This window comes from Lepidothrix coronata, unplaced genomic scaffold (assembly GCF_001604755.1).
Source record: "Lepidothrix coronata isolate B3197 unplaced genomic scaffold, Lepidothrix_coronata-1.0 Scaffold56, whole genome shotgun sequence".
NCBI lineage: Eukaryota > Metazoa > Chordata > Aves > Passeriformes > Pipridae > Lepidothrix > Lepidothrix coronata.
Genome location: NW_016690236.1, coordinates 720415 through 742597, shown reverse-complemented (window position 1 = coordinate 742597; position 22183 = coordinate 720415). Strand labels below are relative to the sequence as shown.

The 22183-nt window shown below is 39.0% G+C and overlaps 2 protein-coding genes across 12 annotated transcripts in view; one reads left to right on the top strand and one right to left on the bottom strand.

Annotated features, from left to right (window-relative positions):
- The window catches only part of CLCN3 (chloride voltage-gated channel 3), a 73143-nt gene extending 71259 nt beyond the window's left edge, over positions 1-1884 (bottom strand). For both annotated transcript variants that reach the window (XM_017816508.1, XM_017816510.1), the window contains exon 1: positions 1775-1884. The gene's annotated coding sequence lies outside the window, so the exon portion shown is untranslated. The remainder of the gene's footprint in view (positions 1-1774) is intronic.
- A 138-nt stretch (positions 1885-2022) lies between these two features.
- NEK1 (NIMA related kinase 1) overlaps positions 2023-22183 on the top strand; it is a 46074-nt gene continuing 25913 nt past the window's right edge. For 5 of the 10 annotated variants that reach the window (XM_017816506.1, XM_017816505.1, XM_017816503.1 and 2 more), the window contains exons 1-14: positions 2135-2374; positions 5060-5208; positions 5285-5381; positions 7390-7487; positions 9099-9182; positions 9633-9700; positions 9821-9907; positions 10965-11019; positions 12191-12391; positions 15279-15339; positions 16451-16608; positions 18935-18994; positions 19135-19182; positions 19275-19346. In XM_017816506.1, coding sequence (XP_017671995.1) covers positions 5092-5208; positions 5285-5381; positions 7390-7487; positions 9099-9182; positions 9633-9700; positions 9821-9907; positions 10965-11019; positions 12191-12391; positions 15279-15339; positions 16451-16608; positions 18935-18994; positions 19135-19182; positions 19275-19346 — 1206 coding nt within the window. In that variant the 5' untranslated portion in view covers positions 2135-2374; positions 5060-5091. The other 5 variants (XM_017816507.1, XM_017816502.1, XM_017816501.1 and 2 more) reach the window with 4 other exon arrangements.

Sequence of the window (22183 nt, the reverse complement as noted above, 5' to 3'; positions counted from 1 at the left end):
GCTTGTTCTTATTACAAATCAATATTAGAAGAGAGAAGGTATTTTTCCTAGGATTACTTTAACTTGCAAGTATGCACTACAGGGAGAATAGTAGCATAGAAAACTACAGAGAGAGGACACTAAAAATTTGGGCAAAGACAGCCTTGGGAATCATACAATCAGCAAAATATGTTTCTAGAAATATTACAATACACAATGTGAATGATATTTACTATTTTAGGACTGGCATACCAATATTAAACAGAAGCAAGCAAGAGACAAGCTCCATTTTTCTGGACACTGTATAAGTTTTATTTTCACAGTTGTTGCAGACAGATGCAGAGTCATTGTGTTTCAAACTATGAGTTTCAAGCTACCTACAGTTTTCCCATAGCAGAACTCCTTCCCATTTTGACAACTTTGAAGCAAGTTTACATCTGCTTGCCAACGAAAGAGACAAGACATCAAATTTAAGGCAGTCAGTGAAAGACTTATCTTAGAAAAAATGATAGTGGCAGCTGGTGAGTTCTCTAGGGACTTATTTGTTATACTTCACAAAGGTACGTGTCCTATAATGCACTTTTTTTTTTTAATTTTACATTACAGCTTATTGATATTCCCTTAAATAAAGAAACAGTATTGAGGACTATCTGTTTTCAAATCTGTCATACCAACACATCCTTCATTCTAATAGCTGTATCTGCAAAGAAGCATCTGTTGCTAAGGGATACAGAATATAAACCCTTCACAGGGCCACCAGAAAGAAAAGCATCTGAAAGCAAAATACACCTGACAATTTCTTTCAAAACTCTGCATCAAAAACTTCAGAGGTCCCACAACCTCAAAGAGGAAGTGCAAGTCCTAACACCCAAACGATTACCATTACTGATATATTGCCAAAAGTATTTAAGCATCTATTCTAACATAGTTTAGCACCAGAAACATTTTATTTGGTTGTAAGGCCCTATTTAGTTTAGTATTTTAAGTGTGACACAGCAAATTTACCATGCTACACTGAACATAGTTCACTATAAGCACATAATTTTCCACTGTCACACTCTCAGACGTTCATGATAGGTGAGAATTGATACACACTTGTTTCACAGCCATTCCCACGTTTTTGGATAGGGAAGGGAAAGATTTTGGACAAGTAGGGAAAACAATATGAAAGAATGCAGTCAATATTCAGTTTTAAACTCGCTGATCTGCACTTTCATTTAACTGAGATGCTCCAAGGAGAGAGCCCATTATCTCACCCCTTGTGTAAGAGCGGCCCTACTAGCCAAACCCGTAAACCAGCATAAAGCGAGCAACTCGAGCGGAATAATCCTTCCAACGCTGGTTACGTGGGGAGGAGACCCTGGACCTTCCCAGCCGCAGAGCCCCTCGCTCTCCGTGCGCACACGAGAGCTGCCCAGAGGAACGCGGGGATGGGGTGGCACGCCGTGGTTACGCCGTGTAAACACGCGGGACACTCCTCCCTTGCCCGGGCCCTCGGGGGAGGCGGGCGGACCAGGAGAGGGGTCCGCCGGGAACTACCACGTCTCTCCCTTCCCGCCCCCGACTGCGAGACGGAGCCATCTCGCTGGCGAGGGCGCAACAGCCGCTCCGCGGGCGAAGGCTGCGGGCTAGCCGCTCCCCTCTCCTCCCCATCCCCATCCCCATCCTCCTCCTCCTCCCGCCGCCTCAGCCCCACTCGCTCCCGCGCCGCGGGGGAGCCCAGCTGGCCCTGCCCTGCCCTGCCCTGCCCTCCCCTCCCCCGTCCCGTCCCGTCCCGTCCCGTCCCGTCTCGTACCTGCGCAGGCGGCGCCGCCCGCTGCTCCCCGGGGAGGCGCTGGCTCATCCTCCCTCCGAGCGGCAGCGGGACACGGGCTCGGCCCCGGAGCCGCGGCCGCTCCGCCGCCGGCACCGCCCCCTCGGCGCGGGCAGGGCGGGGGCTCGCACGGCGCACGCTCGGCGGGTCAGCGGCGCCGTCACTGCTGGTTCCGCTTCCCGCGGCCCGCCCGGTTCGGGGCCGGCCCCGCTCCCGCCCGCCGAGGGGCGCGGCTTCCCGGCGGCGCGGGCCGCGCTCGGGTGCGGGGGTGCAGCTCGCCCGGGGGGAGGCAGGACAGCCTCGCGCTTAGAACGGGGAGGAGGCGGTTTCCCAGGTACAGGAGGCAGGGAGGTGCTGGGCACATCGCGGCGTCGTTCGGCTGCGGGCTGAACCCACCGTCTCTGAATTCCAGACCACCAGGCGCTGCGGGGCCCCGAGAGCATAAGGGTTTTACCTGCAGAGGAAACACAGGTGTCGGGCTGGGCACGGAACTGCTCGGCTCTGCCAGCCGAGGTACTGAGGCCAGCGAAGGGTTAGCTTAGCACACAGTGACAGAAGGCAGGTTCCAGAAAAGCGCGGCAGGTAAAGGGAAATTCCAAGGAAAATGCCCGCTGGTCCGTTTGTGCAAGGCTAAGAACTGTGGGAACCAGGTGATGGATCGAGGCAGTCGGACTGAGAAAGTGCGTTGTGAATCTGGAGGCTTTGCCTGTAGGTGTCATAAAGGCGCTTTGGGGTCGGGAGCGGAGGAGCCGCAGGTCCGGCCTGGCCCGCCCCGGTGAGCGCTGCGCTCAGCTCCGCTGGGGCGCGCGTCCCTCTACGGACCCCGCCCCGGGGCTGTCCGTGGGCAGACTCGCACCGGCGGTGCCGGGCCGTGCGGTGCTGCGGGGCGCGGTAGGTTCGTTCGTGAAACACTTGTAGCTGGTTTTTGGTTTTTTACCCCCGAAACCGCTGACAGCCACCCCGCGCGCCCCGCCCGTCACGTGACCCGCGGCGCGCGTTACCAGGGTGAAGCACCGCTAACGCGGAGAGGGCGGGCAGGGCCGCGGCCCCGCCCCCGTGCGGGCTCGCTCAATGGGAGCCGAGCCGAGAGGCGGGGCCGCCAATAGGGGCGGATGGGGCGGGGCTTTGGCGGGCGCGGGGCCAGATTGGGTGGCTGTGGCGGCGGCGGGCAGGTATGGCGGGGCGGGCACGGGCACGGAGCGGGCACAGGACGATGCTGTGGCGGGGCGCGGCGCGGCGCGGCGCGGCGCGACGGAGATGGGGCGCGGGGCCGTCCTCCTGCGGAGTCTCTCCCAGCCGCCCTGGGGCGAGGGGTTCTCGGCCGCACCTCTCGCCCCGCTGCTGGGCTTGCCCCAGCTGTGCGGGGGCGGCGGCCTGGCGGGGCCCAGCCGGGGAGCGGGCCTGCCCTGCCCTGCCCTGCCCTGCCCTGCCCTGCCCTCCCCTGCTCGCGGGCACCGCACCGCGCCGCACTGCTCCTCGCACGCCCGGCCCAGCCCTGGCCTGGCCGTGCGCTCCGGTCGGCCGGGCTGTCCTGGGGTGTGACTTCTGCTGCTTTCCTGCGTGTCCGTGGTGGATGAAATGACTTATTGCCCAGGGCTGGAAAAGCCAACGCCCTATCGGCGCTGATGTCCTTTCTCAAGACGCCGCTTTTTCCCTTGTCACTTGTAAAAATAAGACCTCTGTCTCATAGAAGATATACACGCCCTTTGCTGAACTGCAGGCAGGCTGATTATTGACCATTTGTATTTGCACGGAGCAGCATGCGGTAGCAGCCCTGAGCTACGCCTAGTGCAGCTGGTTTAGCTGTAGAACAACGGGTTGTTTCAGAAAGCAGGAGCAGGAGGAGAACTTCAGTAAAGCCATGTGAACTTCAAATTGTGTCCCACCTGCTGTACTTTACTGTCACCCAAAAGAGAATATTGAAGTTAATACCAAGTCTTTCTTATATTTAGAAATGCAACTTCAGATTAAACTGTCTGTACTTTAAGAAAAAACTCTCATTAAGACATTGCAAGTCTGTAATTTTCACTTTTTTGTTTCCTGGTAGTTATGCTTACTCCTAGTATGTTTCCCATCTCTTTTGCAGAACAGATTGCTTCAGATCTCTTTTCTTTTGTCTTTCTATACTAGTCAAGCTTATTCATTTTAGTCTGCTTTCATGGTATCGATTCTGTTAAGCAGCATCTGTGTCTAGTGTGTGGTAACTCTGTGGGAAAAAAATGAACCCAAATCAGGGAGTGACCCAGATTGTGAGACCTGTGATGTGTGTGAAGTATGGATCTAAGCTACTAGGATCTCCTGTTGGGACTAAGCTGGATACAGCAAAGCATAAATGCTGCTAGTGCTTGCAAATGAGGCTTGGATGCAGAAAAGCATAGGCACCATTTGTCTTTTTCAGCTTATGGAAACTTCCTCAGGGTGTGGCAGTTCTGCTGTAAAAAATATGATCTTTTAGTCTACTGTGAATTTGTTTTGCCATTTTTTGCTTTGGTCTTTGTTTTGCCAAGTCTCTTTGCTATTCTGACACTAGCAATAGCTTCCACATGCAGCTCTCTAGTCTCTTGTTTTTACGAAAGTGTTTTTAATATAGAAACTTAAGCACTATCTACATTCAGCTGAGTATTCCATTTAATCTCAGAAGGTAGTCTAAATGGTCAGATAGTACATTAAAAATAATGATTCTCACTATTTTGTAATGAATTTATTTGCAACATGAGAAAAGTCTTTCAGTCAGACTTTAAGGCACACCTTGCCGTACTGAATAACGATTCTAAACTTGATGGGGATCTGTTGAATTTGGTCCATTCTTTTCTTCTATATAGCATCTAATTTCCAAAGTACTGGATTTAGTGCTTCTTAAGAAACAACATGTAGGGATTCCTTCTGCCCCTGTTGTATTTTTTCCAAGTAAAATGGAATGAAGGATTGTTGACCACGTGCTATAAGTCCCTATGATGTTTGCGTGCCAGCTGAATCAGAAGCTATGGCACTGACTACTTGCTTTATTTAAAGATAGAACACATCCTTTTTAGTCAAAATGAAAAATTAAACAGGTTTTAGCAGTGTATCCCTTTTTGGCCCAAAGTGAGTTAACTGTACTAAAAATTGAGACTAAGAGTAGATGATTTCCACAAAAGCAACTGAAGAGACAAATGGATTAACGTTTTGATTAAAAAAAAATGTAGCCTGACCTGTCAGGCTAAATGAGTAATTACACCTAACTAAATCTGGGTTGTGGTTTTTTTGTGGGTTTTTTTTTTTGCCTAGTACTCAAGTAAGCATGCCTTAAGAAGATAACTATGGATAAATATATTAAAGTACGGAAGATTGGAGAAGGATCCTTTGGGAAAGCAATACTTGTCAAAGCTAAAGAAAATGGCCAACAGTATGTTATTAAAGAAATAAACATCTCTAAGGTGAGTTATTATTATTCATTCCTGATCCATTCTTTTTGTATTTCTGTTCTCAAAAATCATTATTTTCTTTCTGAAGATGTCAAATAAGGAGAGAGAAGAATCAAGGAGAGAAGTTGCTGTATTGGCTAACATGAAACATCCGAATATTGTCCTCTATAGGGAGTCATTTGAAGGTAAGATTACTAATACAGTAGAATCTGAAGTAATGCTAGTAAGCCAATTCTGTACACTACTTACTGCATTTAGTTTAAAAGTCTGTGTTTCCTCTCTTTAATCAGTATTTTTCATATCTTTATTATTTATTTCAGTTCTTTTCCACTGTATTTTTTTTCACAATTCCAATGCACATTTTAAAGTGCAATTTAGAAAAAAAGGGCAACAAATAAACAGAGATATTCATGATTATTCCTACATGCTTTAATTTTGTTTGATACTTATATGAAAAATATTCTCTTGTTTCTCCAGAGCATAAGTCTCCCGGAATACTTTTATGTACCCTAGCAATTGGAGTGCTTGTGTAGGTTAAATACAAGTACAGTCTAAATTTGGGTATTGATTACCTAGCAAGAGCAGTTTCATGTCTGAGTTTGTTGTCTTAGAATTCAGTCTTCAGTAATTGCAATCATATAATTGCTTTCAGAGCTGGAAAAATAGATGGGACTGTTTACTTCATCAAGATATGAAGGAAGGAGAAATATAATTCCACATTGTCTTCACAGTGAATGGCTGGGGAAATGAGCAGAATAAATAAAAGATTCCAAAAACCTATCATATACATTAAAATATTATTTAAAACCACTCTAAAATTATTTGAAATACTGTTTAGGGACAGTGCTCTCTTCTCCTTTACTTCCTTTCTGCTTACTTTCATGTATCTTTTGCCTGTGGGCTTTTATTTTCTCCATTCTTTAAATTAGATTTTTGTTATGTAATCATATTACACGGCCATAGTCTTCTGTTTATAAATCCATGCTTCTGCCTTCTTTGTCTTAGAGGCCTGTTTTTTAAGACTGCTTATTTCTTACAAGGTCAACCCTGCAGTCCATAATTCACAGGACTTCATGTTGCACCTTTATTGCTAAAACACATTGACTTTGAATATACTGATTCGGTTTAAAAATAAGAGAATTATTTCAGCAACAGGTCTGCAAGAAATCCAGACTTCTGAGATCATCTTTTAAAATAACACTGATTATAAAGCTTAACTGAGATACAGCTGTAAGGGTTCAATGTTTTGAAAGGCAGATTTCAGAAGCGTTCTGTGGGAGTGAAATTGAAGTGACCAAGATGATTCTCTTGATTTTAATATACAGTTATGTGCTTAACTTTTTCATAAAATAAAAGCTTTTAGTTTGAGCAGCATGTGATTGATTTTTTTTTTTTGCAGTTATTTAGCTCTTCTCAAAATCATGCCCAGTATGTGAGGAGCATAGTTCTTATATTTTTGGCAACTTGCAATTTGCTTCTGCTTAACCTGTTTTTTCATCAATAGCTTGGAAAGATTGCATTGGTCAACAAATCTGTAACTTTGAATGAAATATGTATCATCGCATCTCCTATTGGAAACTTGCACAGGATTTTTTGAAGTCTCCCCAAATTCCACTGAAAAATGAGAAAATAATTGGTTCCATCTCTCATTGTCTGCTGGGAGTTTTGTTACTGTTCTTCAGGCTCTGAAATAAACTGCGTGTTTTATGAGAGCTGATGATTTTCATGTTCTTGCACTTAGAGTAATGCCTAGTCCAGGTAATACTCCAAGAAAGAGCAAGGCAAATAGAGGCAACTACCTAAATTAGAACTTAAGATCTCTATTTTTAGGGTAGGGGACCTATAGGATGTTTGAAAGCAGTTTGAAGATGATTTTATATTGCGTTCATAAAGTGACACCTTTAATTTCATGGTAGTTTTGAACGCCATTTCAGGGCATTGGTTCAGCAGATGTAATTTTTTTTTTCTCTCTGGATCTCAGAATGGCCTGATGTTATCAAAAATGGGAAACGTAGGTTGTGAAACTCAAAATAATAATAATATTTATGGACTAATAAATTATATCTGAAGCTGCATGCGAAAAGGTTGGGGATTTTTGTTGTGTTTTCTGTGACTGTAGTGAAGATATTCAGAAAGTTATGTAAATATGGGTCTTTTATTTGTCTTTTTTAAATTCTTTCTTTTATTTTACAGAAAATGGCTGTCTCTACATAGTGATGGATTACTGTGAAGGAGGAGACCTATTTAAAAAGATAAATGCCCAGAAAGGAGTATTATTCTCTGAAGATCAGGTAACAGCAAACTACTGCTATAGTGTTTTGTTGCAGGATACTTTTTCATGAATTTTAAATTATTTTGGCTCACTTTGTAGCTGTGGTTGCTTAATCTAAAAGGAGGTCCTCAAATTGTCATTCTTGTTGCCATTGGTCACAGTAGTATCTTTAAAAAAAACCAAAACCAAACTGAAACAAACAAAACACAAACACCCCTCACCCTTGCCAAAAAGGAAAACCAGAAAGAAAACATAGTCCTGGGAGTCATGGGTATCTTACTTGGAATCTTGTCTGTATGTATAAGATGCTTTTAAACAGGTTGGATCTTTTGTGAAGTAAACCAGATTCAAGAAATGAAAAATACTGAAGGACAACATGGATATTTTTAAACCTTCGAAGTAGAGTTTTTAAAGATATAATGGCTTATGATTTTTGTGTTGTAATACTGATTGTCATGTATTAGAAGTATAAAATAGCATACTTAGTAAGTATAACGATATGGAATATGGAAATATGAAGTTGGCATCGTTCAAAAGTTTATTTTCCTGTTGACAGAAATTTAATTTTATATTGGAAATATACCAGCAAATTTTATTTTTCCACAAAACTGGTTATAAAGTAATTTTAGTAGAAGAGAAGTGGGAGAGTTTGGAATACATGAGAGGATTTTATGTAGAGATTTGATTAAATTAGCTGAAAATAGATTATGTAGGGTCAGGGTGGTTTTTTGTTAGAACCGACATATGTTTCTTTGTTTATAAATTGTTTCTATGCCCTTTTGTCTTCACCCAGTAGGATCTCAATTTACCTGTGATTGGAAAAGCTTAATAATTTATTAGGTCTACTAATGGTATTTAGAATAGGGTATTGATGAAACATTTTGGATAGAATTTGAAAAACTTTTCATTTTTCTAATTTGACTTCACCTTTACAATAAGCTTGAAAAGTGAGAATTAAGCCTTGAATTATACTGTAATTTTGTCGTGTTACATCCTTCTAAGTTAGGAATGTGAAACCATTATTCACATAGAAAAGTTCTTGTCATTAGTCACTCCTTAAATTGCGATTTTTGCCAATTTTTTTTTAAAATAGGCTTTGTTGGCTTCTTTATAATCTTCTAGTTAGATGCTTGTTGCTTTTCTCATAGAAATCTACTTTGTACTATTTTTCTTTCTAAGGTAAGATACAGAAAATTACTATATGATAGAATAAGTGTTTCTGTGAATATCAGTATGACTTTCTAGGACCCTTGGTCAATTAACTGACTGCAAGGTTTGCTGTATTGGTTACAGCAAAAGTACAATGTTTTAACTTGCAAGTTCCACATCTTAGGGATTTTAGCCAATCAAATTCACATTGTGTACTTCTCTTGCATGTATAATATATAATGCAAATCGTAATCTCAAGATTAATATCAAATTTGGGTAATAAGCATCTTTTGTTAAAAGGTTTGCATAGTGGTGACAGTACTTTTAAATTTTTAATTGTTCTATAGCATAAATTAAGACATTTGGGGGAGGAGGGTAAAATCTGGAGTTATAATTAAAAAACTGATTTGATAGTGTCTTGCAAGTGGGGAAGCTTTCAGATCAATGGCGATGCTGATGTTGCATTTTCTTTTATGCATAGATTCTGGATTGGTTCGTACAGATTTGTTTAGCACTAAAACACATACATGATAGAAAAATCTTGCATCGGGACATAAAGTCACAGGTATGTAGTCACTGTTTTTCAGCTGAATTTACTTCCAAAGTGATTAAATTCATATCTTCCTAGTGTAAGTTGGCAAATTATGGAAAACAGTCATTTTATGTAAACATTTCTAATACTGGAAACACTTCTTCAGAATTGTCTGCAGGAGGTTTATATGATATTTTTACAAACTGATGAGGTTATCTGATGAAGCTACCTAAGTGTTACTCATATATTTGTGTGGGCACAGGAAAGGTTATGTTTGAGAATGTGTAGTAGTATTTTCTTATTTTAATGAAGTAGGACTAGAATAAGTCTGGTGTTCCACAGTAGTCAATAACACTACTGCCAGTGACTTAAGAGGGATTGGATGGTAGAAAACTTTCTTTTTCCCAAAACATACAGAGAATAAAAAGTGTGCAATTGTATGAATATTTTAATTAACAGACTTCTTAACATTTCTATATCAAGAATATATTTTTAACCAAAGATGGAACAATACAGCTGGGAGATTTTGGAATCGCCAGAGTTCTTAACAGGTAACTCCTTTTTGATACTGTTTTTTCTCTCACTTAATCTGTATCGCTTTGATCAAGGAAAACACAATCTGTACTTCATGTGAGTTACCAGTTAACATCCATTCTTATTTTTTTTCTTAGTACTGCAGAGTTGGCTCGCACTTGCATAGGAACACCATACTATTTATCGCCTGAAATATGTCAGAACAAGCCTTACAATAATAAAAGGTAATTTTTGTTAAGGAGAAGAAAAACAGCTCTTTTAGGGATCTAAAGCTGCTCTAGTCTTATGATAGTGAACAGCTGTTAGTCTTTCTCTTACCCTAGTAGATACTGAACCTCACTGTACAAGTGGGACCTTAGTAGGTCTGCAGTAGAAAGCAATGTGATGCAGAGATGACTTAGCTTAATGCTTGAAGTTTTAGATCTAGCTGTGTTCTTAATTATGGCTCTACTCTTGCCTGTCTGTTTTACTGCCTTAATTTATGCACTACAAATGTGAAACTGTTAATGATGACAGACAGTAATTGGAGTCTCTAAGCACATGCATAGATGTGTGTCTCAGCTTGCTCCAGATAACAAAGTCCTACAGGTACCTCACTTACACGCTTGCTGCCCTGGCAGTAGGCTGTATCTGGTAACAGTGTCCCTGGTGTAATTAAAATGGTTGTTATCAAGTTACCCTTACACTGCACTAAGCTACTGCATTCATTTCTGTGAATGCCTTAAACTAATTTCAATTGGTTTCTTAAAAGATAAAAGTTATTGTAATACCTTGCCCCTTAATTTCTTCTACATAGGATTTATTATCCAGTGGTATTGTAACTAAATTCTGTAATCTTGTAATGAGTGAGGGTAAGGTGAGTCAGTGTTAAACAGAGTAAATTGACTTAGAGATGTATTTGCTGAATTAGGTGATGAGTTTTGTTTGGTTTTTTGTTTGTTAAATTCAAAAACTTCCGGCAACTGTATATACTTTTAAAAAAAAGACTTTTTTCCATATTTTGTCTCATTTCTGTGGTTAGGGTGGTTCAGATGAAAATTTCTAAATCTGAAGCCAAAATAACCTCATCTGGTTTTCAGGTTGACCTTATTTTTGGTTGTGGAATTTTTTTTTTTATTGTTGTTGTTCGGGGTTTTGTGGGGTCAAAGAAGTCCATACAGGGAACCTTGTACACACTCAAAATACAGCCTTTTCCTTTTCAAAGATAGACTTCACAGATATAATTTACTTGGCAATGTTACACCTAGAACTAATTGTTAAGATATGTTCTCTTTGATTTAGTGATATCTGGGCCCTCGGTTGTGTTCTCTATGAAATGTGCACACTTAAACATGCGGTGAGTACAAACTTGGTGTGTCTATAAAAGAAGTTATTTGAAACAGAAATTTTTTCTGATGTTGCATAGATGCGTTTTAGCTGATGAAAGGTTTTCGCAATAACTGTTTGGAAATTACCTTCAGCATTCTCATCTCTGCTTCCTGTGCCGACCACCATTTTCCACTGGCGTTTTGATTCGTTCCAATCTCTCAGAAGTCTTGGCACTTTTGTTAATAATGAATTGTGTCAGCTGAAAAAATTGTTAGGTGTTGTAACAAAGGATACCAGCAACAGTGTTTCTTTTTTTCAAAATGCTTGACTTCACTGAAAGTCTGAATTTGGACTCTCAGTTTTTGTGCAAACAAATTAATGTATTTCTGTTTAGAACAGGAATAGTGCTTAGGAAAAGACTTCCATGGTGGAATAGTTGCCTTCCCTCTCCTTCCTCTCTGTGCATGTGTGTTGTTTTATCATCCATTTTCTAGTTAGGAAGGGAAGAAAACCTTTTTTTTTTCTTTTTTTGTGTCTTGATTTGGATTTTTTTTGTGGATTTCATCTTCTTTGGGGTTTTTTTTAGTAGCTATTTTTATTAAAAGAAAAAGATCATAACAACGTGAAAATGGAAAAAAATTTCCAAGGGATGAGGGTTTAATTTCATTTCAAGCTTTTGTAATTTCTTATTGCTTAGTCTTTTATGTGACAACAATGCTGACAATGTTGCCTTTCTGAGAGTTGATGGCAACAAGTTGTTTTCTGTAAGCTGCGTGATATGTATTGTTTTCTTTTTATTGTACAAATGAATTGAAATGGTGCCCTCTGTTTCCTGAGCTTAAATTGAAGTCTGAGCGTTCCTTCAGATTTCACGCTGAACGAGTGTGAATACTTTACATTCTTTCATTTGAAATGTGGATTTGCTGAAAAGGGCAGAAGGCATGTGGTGGTTGAAAATGTTTGGAAGAGGAGATCAAGCAAATAATTATGTAATTATTTTTCTTAGTTATATGTCATTTTGGCAACACATTATTTTAAACTGCTGGTGTAAACTGTTGATGACGTTTAAAATATGTTTTGGTATCTTGAGGCAAGGGAAGGTGCTTTGTTAGTTTTCCTCATCATCTGTATATGCAGCCATGCGTGTGGACACACAGTCAGTAATATGTAGTAACTGTTCTCTTCCTTGTGCAATACAGTTTGAAGCCGGTAACATGAAGAACTTAGTACTGAAGATAATCTCTGGACCATTTCCTCCTGTTTCTGTGCATTACTCCTATGACCTACGTAATCTGCTGTCACAGTTATTTAAAAGGAATCCTAGGAATAGACCATCAGTAAACTCCATATTGGAGAAAAACTTTATAGCCAAACGGGTTGAAAAATTTCTCACACCAGAGGTATGGAGTTTGTTTTAATTCTAACTTCTCTGAAACATCATAGGACTTGCCTTTTTCTTTATTCTGATGTTAATATACAACATGGGAAATTGGAGTAATGGTATTACTTAGAGCTCTTATAGACAGTGTCAGTTAAGGAAAAAATAATTTTACTCTGAACTATAAGTTTAGGCATGGCCAGTCTTTGCGAGCGAAGATTTGGGAAAGGTCATTGACCCTTCGAGCCTGCGCAGTGGATTTTTTAGGTGAGACCCAGCGTGTGCTGAACTGAGCCCACCCTTTAATCCTGAGGTTCATCTGCCGGGGCCGAGCAAGCTTGGACAGTGGCAGTGAGGGTCTCAGGACGTAGGTTTGTTTAGAGTGACCTTCTCTTAGATGGATTGCCTTACAGGGCTGACGAGCTCCATCTGCCCGGGGGGCTGGGAATCGAACCTGGGTCGCAGCGGTGAAAGTGCTGCACCCTAACCACTAGACCACCAGGGGCCAGTCTCAAATTATTAAGTGTTTGGTAGTTTCCATGAGTAAATCTAAATTAGCATTTTCTGAAGTGCATTGTTTTGTGTGTTTCTCTGTATCGTGAGGAATTGTGAGTGATATGTTGATTTGTTTAAATATGTATCTTCTCATAAAATGGTGCTCTCAATGATTTCAGCTTTACTGCTGTATGGAGTTACTTCAATCCATTTTTTGTTTGGAATTTGGAATGGCCTGAGAGCCTGTTCTAGGAAATATTGCTACGTAAAGTAATCTTTAAATTTCTTGATATTTAAATGTATCATGTGTATATAACCTCAAAGAAGTTGCTTACTATTCTGTTTAGAATCTATCGATATCATTTTGTGTCTATTAATGTCCTTTTATTATAAATATAACCAAAAGAGATCAAGATTAACATGTAAATAGTACTGATATGAGGTAAATATAGGCAGAGAAAGGACATGGAGGAAATGCAATATGAAGAATTCTAATGGATTCTGACAACTAAAGAAATGTCATGAGAGGCCATACATAACTGGAATTTCTATTGTCTGCAAATAGACTTTCAACTAATAATAGTTCAGATTAAAGTCTCAGTGAAAGGTGAGATTCAGAAATCTTAGCAGATAAGTTTGTTCTAACATTTGCAACAAGAGTAGTTTGATGATTTTGTTTCCAGTTGCTGGAATGGATATGAAATTTTTGTTTGTAGTTAGTCAAAGTATAATTAGTAATTGACTGCCTATATCAACAGATGGTGATACTAATTTGTTCTAGATAGAGTATGAATACTTGTGCACAATTTTTCCACTTGTATCTTTGACATGTTTGACTTAGAGGTGCTATCCAATCTTGAAAGCAACAACAACAAACAAACAAAAAACAAAACCCAACCAAACAAAACACCAAAAACCAAACAAACAAAAAAGAAAAAAACGCAAAAAACCCCCCACCAAAAAACAACAACAAAAAAACCCACGCCACAAAACCCCACAAAAAACCCCCCAAATCACACAGAAAGCACCTTTTACATATTCAGCTGGAGGTGGTCATTACGTTCGGTGACAATGTCAGTGTATTCTCTGACACAGCTGTAATACTTATTTTCTTTCAGTATCATCCATGGCTAATGCTGTTGTCCTCTGTTTTCCTTAGTCTAAGCTTAAGAGTTATTTCGTAGCTGACATCTTCAACGTGTTGCAACTATTGCTGAAACCCTACTCTTACATGTTAGGAAATCAGTCTTCCAGCTTTATGTAAATTCTTTTGTAATCTTCATAGTTACTAAGTTGCAGTAAAGAGTGAATCTAAATTAGCATAGTTGTTTTTAAAAAGGAGGGGCTCTTTGGAAGGTACTGAAGAGTCAAGTTTCTTTTCTGTCAGTGACTGTGTAATCATGGAAACATCATGCTTCAGATGTTACAGCTTACCACTCAAATAAAAGCCTTAAGATCAATGAAATACCATTAGTAGGAAACTGTTCTCATATGTGACTTCTTGCTTACAGAATCTTTGATGCCAGACTGTACAGGTTAAAAACTTTTTCTGCCATCATGTGCGGAGTCGTAAGTTCTGCACATTGGTTCTTGTTTTGGTTTGGTTTTGAGGTTTTAACTCCTCAACATCCATTGTAACTGACTGGTAGTCTCTAAACAAGTCAAAGTAATCTAGATAGTTCAAGAATCTATAAAAACTGTTCCTTAACTGACACTTTGCACTTATTCTTGCTGCTCTTCCTTTAATCTTTTTCATTTCTACTATGTGGTTCTTGAGGTGTTGGGTTCAGAACTACCTGCAGTATTTAAAATGACGACCTATTAATGTTTGAACGTTCTTTGTCTAGACTCAAATTTTTCACTCCAGTAAGGCTGTTTTCCATATTTTACTATGCTAATTTGATATGCCAGACAGCATGCCATGTATGTTGTTTGTAGATACCCACATATGTATTCATCTTCCCATCTTGAAAAGGACAGTGAAACTTGAAAGCTGCGAACACTTGACACAAGCTGTATGAGAAATTTAACTTTGGCAACTAGGCAGAAATCTAAAATGAATTATGCATAAAGCTATGTTAATACTCACATTAACTTTTTTCTAGATTCTTAGCTAGTTTGTAAATAAGATAACATTTGCCACCCAGAAGTCAAACTGAGTTGCTTTTTTAAATTATTTGAGTAATTATGCCAAAAATGCTTGCAAATACTGAATCCAGCCTCATATTCATATTAGTGATACTAAGTAGAATACATAAAGTTGAAAATTGAATACATGAAGTTGTGTATTCATTTAAGTTTCGGTAAATACTACTAGTTAGATGCTTACTGAGAATGGCAAACTTCTCTGAAAATATGTTCTTTCTAGCTTCAGTCATAAATGCTGATGGCTAACTCTTCAACTTTTTGTTTAGCTTATTGCAGAAGAATTCAACCACAAAATTTTCCAGAAGTTTGGACCACATGCTGCACCAGGTAAGTGGATGTGTGAAGTGCTTTGCCTTCAGCTCTGGCAAGACAGTGTGTGTAGCTTTGTTCTTTTACTTTTTTTATTCGTTTGTTTTTTGTTTGTTTTTGTTGTGTGCTCTTACACCTGATTGTAGAATTTTCAGGAAAAAAGAGAGAGGAAGCAATTTACCCTCCTCCCCTCAGGAGCTGGATGTATGTAGAGTACAAATAATGCAAATACAAACTATGGTCCTGTAAAATTTGAAGTGTACTCTTTCCTCTTGCAGTATGCTACGCTTCCAAAATTTCAGGAGACAATGTAGACTGCAAATACTGGAAATAATTTATGTTGTGATCATGTGCCTTATTTTTACCCCTTAGTAATGACAAATGGCTAATGAGAAGTACCATTTCTTGCAAAAAATATGGGAGGTTTCGTTAGAGGTTCCAAGATAAGGCCCTGACTTCAGTCCAATTCAGTAGAATTTCTGCTACTGGTAGCAAAGTAGATTGTGGTTAGTTTTGTCAAGATGATCTTATCGTACTTCATTTTCCTGCAATAGTTGACCCATTTTTTTTTCCTAGATTTCCTTCCCAATTATTTTATTTCCTTGTAATTACTTGAAGCTGTGGTAAGTGCTCTGGTGTCTTTTGATAGTTTTGCTGTCCTGCTATTCTGTAGTAAGAGAGCCCTGATAACACCGAATCAAATCCACAATACTGGCATATTTTCAGGAACTCTACAGGGAAAACAATATCCCTGGAAGCCATTAAAGCTCTTCCAGAACTCATTTTCTGCTGACAGTAGTGTTGCAGGTTTCAGTTCAGTGTTGTTAGTGGAGACAGGCCTATCTCTCCATTCCATTAGGAAAACTTTTCTGTGTGTGAGTGACAACTGTATCATAAAGCATGGCAGCTGAAATAAACTTCAGTTTTCCAATTCAATTCACCAGACAAGGTGTTTTGGACAGCTGGGTATTATGCATCAGCTCATGTGAATGAAGTGTTAACAGTTCACCCTTTTTTCTCCAGTTATGCTGCTCTGAGACCTTTGGAGAGGGAAATAGGGTACACTGGCCAGCCTGGATAGCTGTAAAACAGGTTTTGTTATAGTGGTGTTGTTTTTTTTTTTTTTCAGCTAAAAGACCAGGTCAAGAACAAACACTGACTTCAGTTGCACCAGCTCAAAAAATTACCAAACCTGCTGCAAAATATGGAGTGCCTTTAACTATCAGGAAGTCTTGTGGTGCACCTAAAAAGCCTAATGAGAAGAAGCCATTGACTAAATCTAGACAGGTAAGAAACTAAGTTAGTTAAATTGAACTATTTTGTTCATACCTTATTTAAATGCTAAAAAAATTCTATGCCTCCCTTTTCAAAATGTCTTGGTATGTGGACACATGCACCTGCAGAGAAAGTAGCACTAATAGCTTAAATGCTTGGCTTGCTTCATTGTTGATCTTTTTGTTGTTGTTGTTTAGTTGATTTTAATATGATGATTTCTGTAGACTGCTACCTTAGGTTTGGGTTTTAAATTCACTGCTGAATTACATTTGCATGTTTTCATTTGCTTTGTTGGTGTTAACCACTCTTAGAAATATTGTAAGTCTGTCAGACATACTAAAATTATTGACTCTGCATAAGAATCTGTGCATCTTTCTTCCTTATTCAAAAATAATCTCAAGTTTTCAAAACATTAAAACTTTTTTTAGCTGTTTTACAAAGTTTTGTCAGCCAGAGAAACTGTGTAATTGGAAGAGGTGTTTCCTGGATTTAATTCCATGAGCTGATGAGAAATAGTCTTCTGTATACCTTCATACAGTACTTTCGATCAACTTTTCGACAACTTCAGTTGTCTTCTCTGTATTCCTTATAATATAAAACTTTTATTCTCTCTCTCTTTATTCCTTTAATTACTACATTGCCAGGAGATGTTTATGTTACAGCTAATATTGAGCTATATGCACGTGCCAAACAACTAGCAAACAAGAAGTTCCTATTTCAACAAGGGAAAACTAATTCAAATTTTCTTCTGAATAAGTAATATTGTTGTGGGGTTTGTTTGGGGTTTTTTTCCTTCTCCCCATGGCACTTCAGGGAACATAATACTAAGATCTCTATCCATCTGTTAAATTTGGTAGTTGGATAGAAAATTATCCTTGAGATACAAATTATCTGTGAGGTTCAGAAGTTATGAGAAGTTGAGAGAAAAGCTCATTGATCACACAAGCCTTGTTGGCTTGTGATGCACATTTGCAAGCAAGAGGAAAGGAAGGCACAGACTTCTTGTGCGTCCTTATGAGATCACGAGGTTTATATGTTTGAAGATGTGGTTGCACAACCATCTGCTGCTCTTTATAATCTGTTTCACCAGCCAACACCAATCCATCTTGCCTAGAGACCTACAATGGCAGGGAAGAGACTGAGGAAGTATCTACTCTTCCTGCATGTAGAGTCAGTAACACTGCAATTTTAAGACATAGTCTTTGTGCGAGTTGTACCTGGTGATGAGGGATAAGATGTAGCATAGAAACAATGACTACAGTGTAATATAAATTTTATTCTCTTTGTTGTTCCAGGGTATTCTGAGCTTGCAGCTGTCAACTGGCTTTTTAAAGGAGCCTGTAACAATCATCTCTTTTGTTTAGTAATATTACATTAACATTACAATATTACAAGTCCCTGAAGGTTTCTGACTTCCACCATTCTTGATTTTAAAGTACTCATTTGACAGGATTGTAGGTTGTCAAGAGAAAATACTGTGAAGCTTTCTGCGTTCTACTGTGGTCAGAAGAAACAAAAGCTTTAAAAGTAACCATCGCATTTTTGAGAAGATTAGAGTAAGCTGCATGCTATAAGTATAGCTTCTGCTTCAGCAAGTATTCAGTGGTGGCTGTGTTCTCATGTTCCACACGTAACAGGAACTTTGGTTAGTCAGAACCAAGTGAAGAACCAAGCAAAAGAGCCCTAGGATAACCTAACACATCTTTTCTCCAAATAAGAGAATGTTAATATCCAGGCACCCTCAAAGACTTACTAAGAAAAGGTTGTAATGCGGAGTGATACCACCAGAGAAGAAAAATTAAGACAAAACAGATTTAAAAATTATTGCCTTCTGCTTTTGAGACAGAACTTTTAGTACAGGATGAACAAGTACAATAGCATTTACCCCTAGTTCCTAGCAGTGCTTTTAACTTAAAACCTCCTGAATAATCAAGTATTTTAAGCCCCATTTTGTATACACTCAGTTGTGGGTTTAAGATTTTTTTTCTGATTAGAATTTTTCTCTCATTCTTGCATCATGCCATCTAATTTGAAGTTTCACCTTTTATGCAGACCTTTCCAACTCCTAGAAGAAAGGAGTAAAATGTTTGAGGTATCATAAAATCATCTGTGAATTTTCAAACTAAGCAAAATCTAAGTCCAAAGCAAGAATGACAAAATACAACCTTCAAACCTTTCCTCCTTATCTTTTTTCCCAAACATTATATAGCAGTGATATTTATTTTCTTTTTAATCTTCATGGATATAGACCTGCTATTGGAGCAATAACCCATCTTGACAGAGACTTGACAGAGTAATGGCTCAGTAATAAATACCAAATTATATGCTTATTTTTCAGGAACCTTCAAAAAAGAAAAGGTTAGAATTGCCTGAAAAAGAAAGACGCCAGAGAGAGCAGGTAGATGAGATTCTTGAGACTTTTCGTTATTCCCCCATAGTAATTTTAATGAAATACCTTGTGGTGTGGTGTATTGTGTAAGAATATGTAGTAGTTTGATTTCCCAGTTACTAAACACGTTTAATCCTTACGTATTTCAGATCAGTTTACTGAAGGCAGATGAAACGAGAAGATTGGAAAAAGAAAGGGTAAAATATGTTTAAAATGTGTTAATAGTGAAGTTCAATTTTTACTTAGTGGTTCCTTGAATTTTGTTTTCCTGTATTGTTTTCTCCTTCAGATGGAACGAATAAACAGAGCCAGGGAACAAGGATGGAGGAATGTGCTTGGTTCAGGTGGAAGTGGTGTTAAGGTTGGCAGCAGATGCAGAAATGTGGTGTAGTCTGTTCCCCCCACCTTTGATTATCTGGCGTGGTCTTGTCTTTTCAGAAAGATCTGCTCTTGGAGGATAACTCTTGGGGCTGCCCCTTATTAATCTATAGATAATTTAAGAGAAACTTTAACAGTTCCTCCCCTGGCCTTTTGGAGATTATGTGCAATTTTCATTTTTAATGCTTACTAAATTTCTGAATCTCTTCTCTTTCTGCCAGTAATGGTTTTCATGCACCACTTTTTTATTGCCACACCTGCTTTTGCTCCTTTTCCTGTGCTGAATCTATGCATGAACAGCTTCTTTCACATTCGAGTTTGTTCTTGAATTTTTTTGTTTCCAAGTTCTCATTATATAATAATGGACCTCTTTCACGTTATTAAATACCTGCTCCTAAGCATTCCTTGTTATTTGGCAACATAAATGTTTACATATATTGGTAAGATGTTTGGGGGGGGATAAAAAAATCCTGAATAGATCTAATTTTTTTCTGAATGCAGTGCACTGTTTAGCCATTCACGTCCTGCATAATTTAATTTGATCCCTATGACAGCTGCTTTTTGCGTATTTGTGTGTGTCATAGTTTCATGGAAACATAACTGTCTTGGGAAGTAGTCTCATGAAGTTAGGTAAATACAAAGGTCTGGGTACTTTCATCAGACAGAGCCAATGCAGGAATTTGAGTAGTGCTGTAGTCTAAAGCTATCTGACAGTAAAAAGTGGACTGAAACACTGCTATTCGTTTTGGTGGTGTAGTGAGTCTTACAAAAATACTTGCTATAAACATGTTTAGTAGGGTTTTTGTAAGCAAGCTCTGACTGAGCAGTATAGTCAAAATGAAGAGAGGTTTTATTACTGTTCCTTGTACAAAAATGAGGAATATACAAACACTGACCAAGTTTTAGTAGCTGCTTATTAAATATTTCACTTCCAAATAGACATCATCTTTGGATGTGTGCCACACATCATATAAAGCTTAAACAAAAAAGCAAATTTAGGCATACCAGACTTTCAAAACTACTGGGTGCTGATTTAATGAAAAAAAATCAAAAAATATGGTTTGGTCCCTATGCAGTTCTTCTCTCTCTCACAAGATCAAACTGGCAGGCACCGATACAAGCTTCCATAGAACAAAATATGCATTCATCATCATGTTTGGATGAGAGATGCATATATTCCTGAACGCAATATTTCTGATAAACTTTGAGAGTTTTACTGCAAACATACAAAGTGTTCTATTATAGCTACAGCTGCATGTTATCAGTATTCTCAATTACCAAGGGAAACATAGGTCCAGTGCCTGTGCCTGTTTTCACTAAGTGCCTCTGGTGAAAAACATGGCAGACAGGCAGAAAAAATAATTGAAATGTGTTCTCCAAATTGGAGAAGTTTGTTTAGTACAAATCTTACTGTTTACCATCACTCCAGGTTTCCATATTCTGTTATTCTTGAGTTAATTATCCTTTTCCTTTCTGCAGCATGAGGGCATTGTATCCAGCAACTCCCAGATAATACTGTTGAATAGCATGGCTCAAGCTTTCCAGTGACACCACCAAATAGCATCTTACGAAGGCACAGCAGGGTCATGCACTGCATGATTCTGTCCTGTTATCTTTTTGGTTTGGTTGCTGGCACCTGTTTCTGAGGGCAAGTAGGGAAAGAGGTGACAAGGATTTGGCTTTGGGTTTGTGGTTTTAGTGGGGGCTGGAACTGTTCTGCAGACTGTTGATGAGCACCTGCTTCATAGCATTTGCCCAGATATTGACCATAGTATTTCTTTAGATTTTGAAAACTAACTCTAATAATGATAGGTGAAATCTTGAATAGTATCTAAAGCAAGACTTTTCCTTCTATTTGCAGAAACTGTAATCTTGTCTAGTTATTTTTATTCAGATGAACAGTATACCTACATATTTGAATGCCTGGATAAATCCTTGATTTAGTACTTTGTCATCTGGATTATGGGAAGCTGTTGATGGGCATTGAGCAAGTGAAACTCAGAATGTGAGATTAATTCCATTGTCAGATATAGTCTCTTCAAGAACTTCTGAATAGGCAATATTAAACCTGTCATGCCTGCACTCACCTGTTTGAATTTATTTAAAATAATTCAGAGCACTCTGGAAGGAAGATTGACTCTATTGTTAAAACAAATTCCGTAGATTCACTACCATGGGCTATTTGATTGCTTCTGCCAGGTGTAAAGGGAACATTTTTATGCATGTGCTGACAACCTTAACCTTGTTTTGCCTTTCACATTTTCTGCATCCATCCTTGGCTACTACTCTACACAGCTGCTCAAAATGTTATTTTTTTCATTATTTTCACACAAAGATTCTGCAGGAATTCTAATTCTTTGAGAATGACAGGGATAATTCACATAAAGCAATAGCTTGTGGTAGATATTCTCATGATCTGAGCTTTAGTAGGGAAGCATGATTCATTTAATTTTGTTGATGAATTCACATTATAGGTTGGTAGCAAGGGGACTCTTAAATAAATCTACTTCAGTTGCTATTGTATTGCTTTTTGTGCCGAAAGTTTGATTTTTGCCATGTAAAATTATCTCTGTTTACATTTCAATGGATTTGTTATCAGTGACTTCCAAAATGTGTGACAGATGTCTCATGTTTAACTAGACTGTTATTAGAGAAAAGTTAAATGGTGTTTTATTCTGGACTGCTAACAGAAAAATAAGCTTTTAATTCATCTATCTTGTAGTTTGTTAAAATAGGGGCATGGCTGGGTTAAAACTAGGACCAATTCAGAATTGCTGCAGAATATGTTAATGCTGTTATTCTGCTCAAGAAGTGAAAATT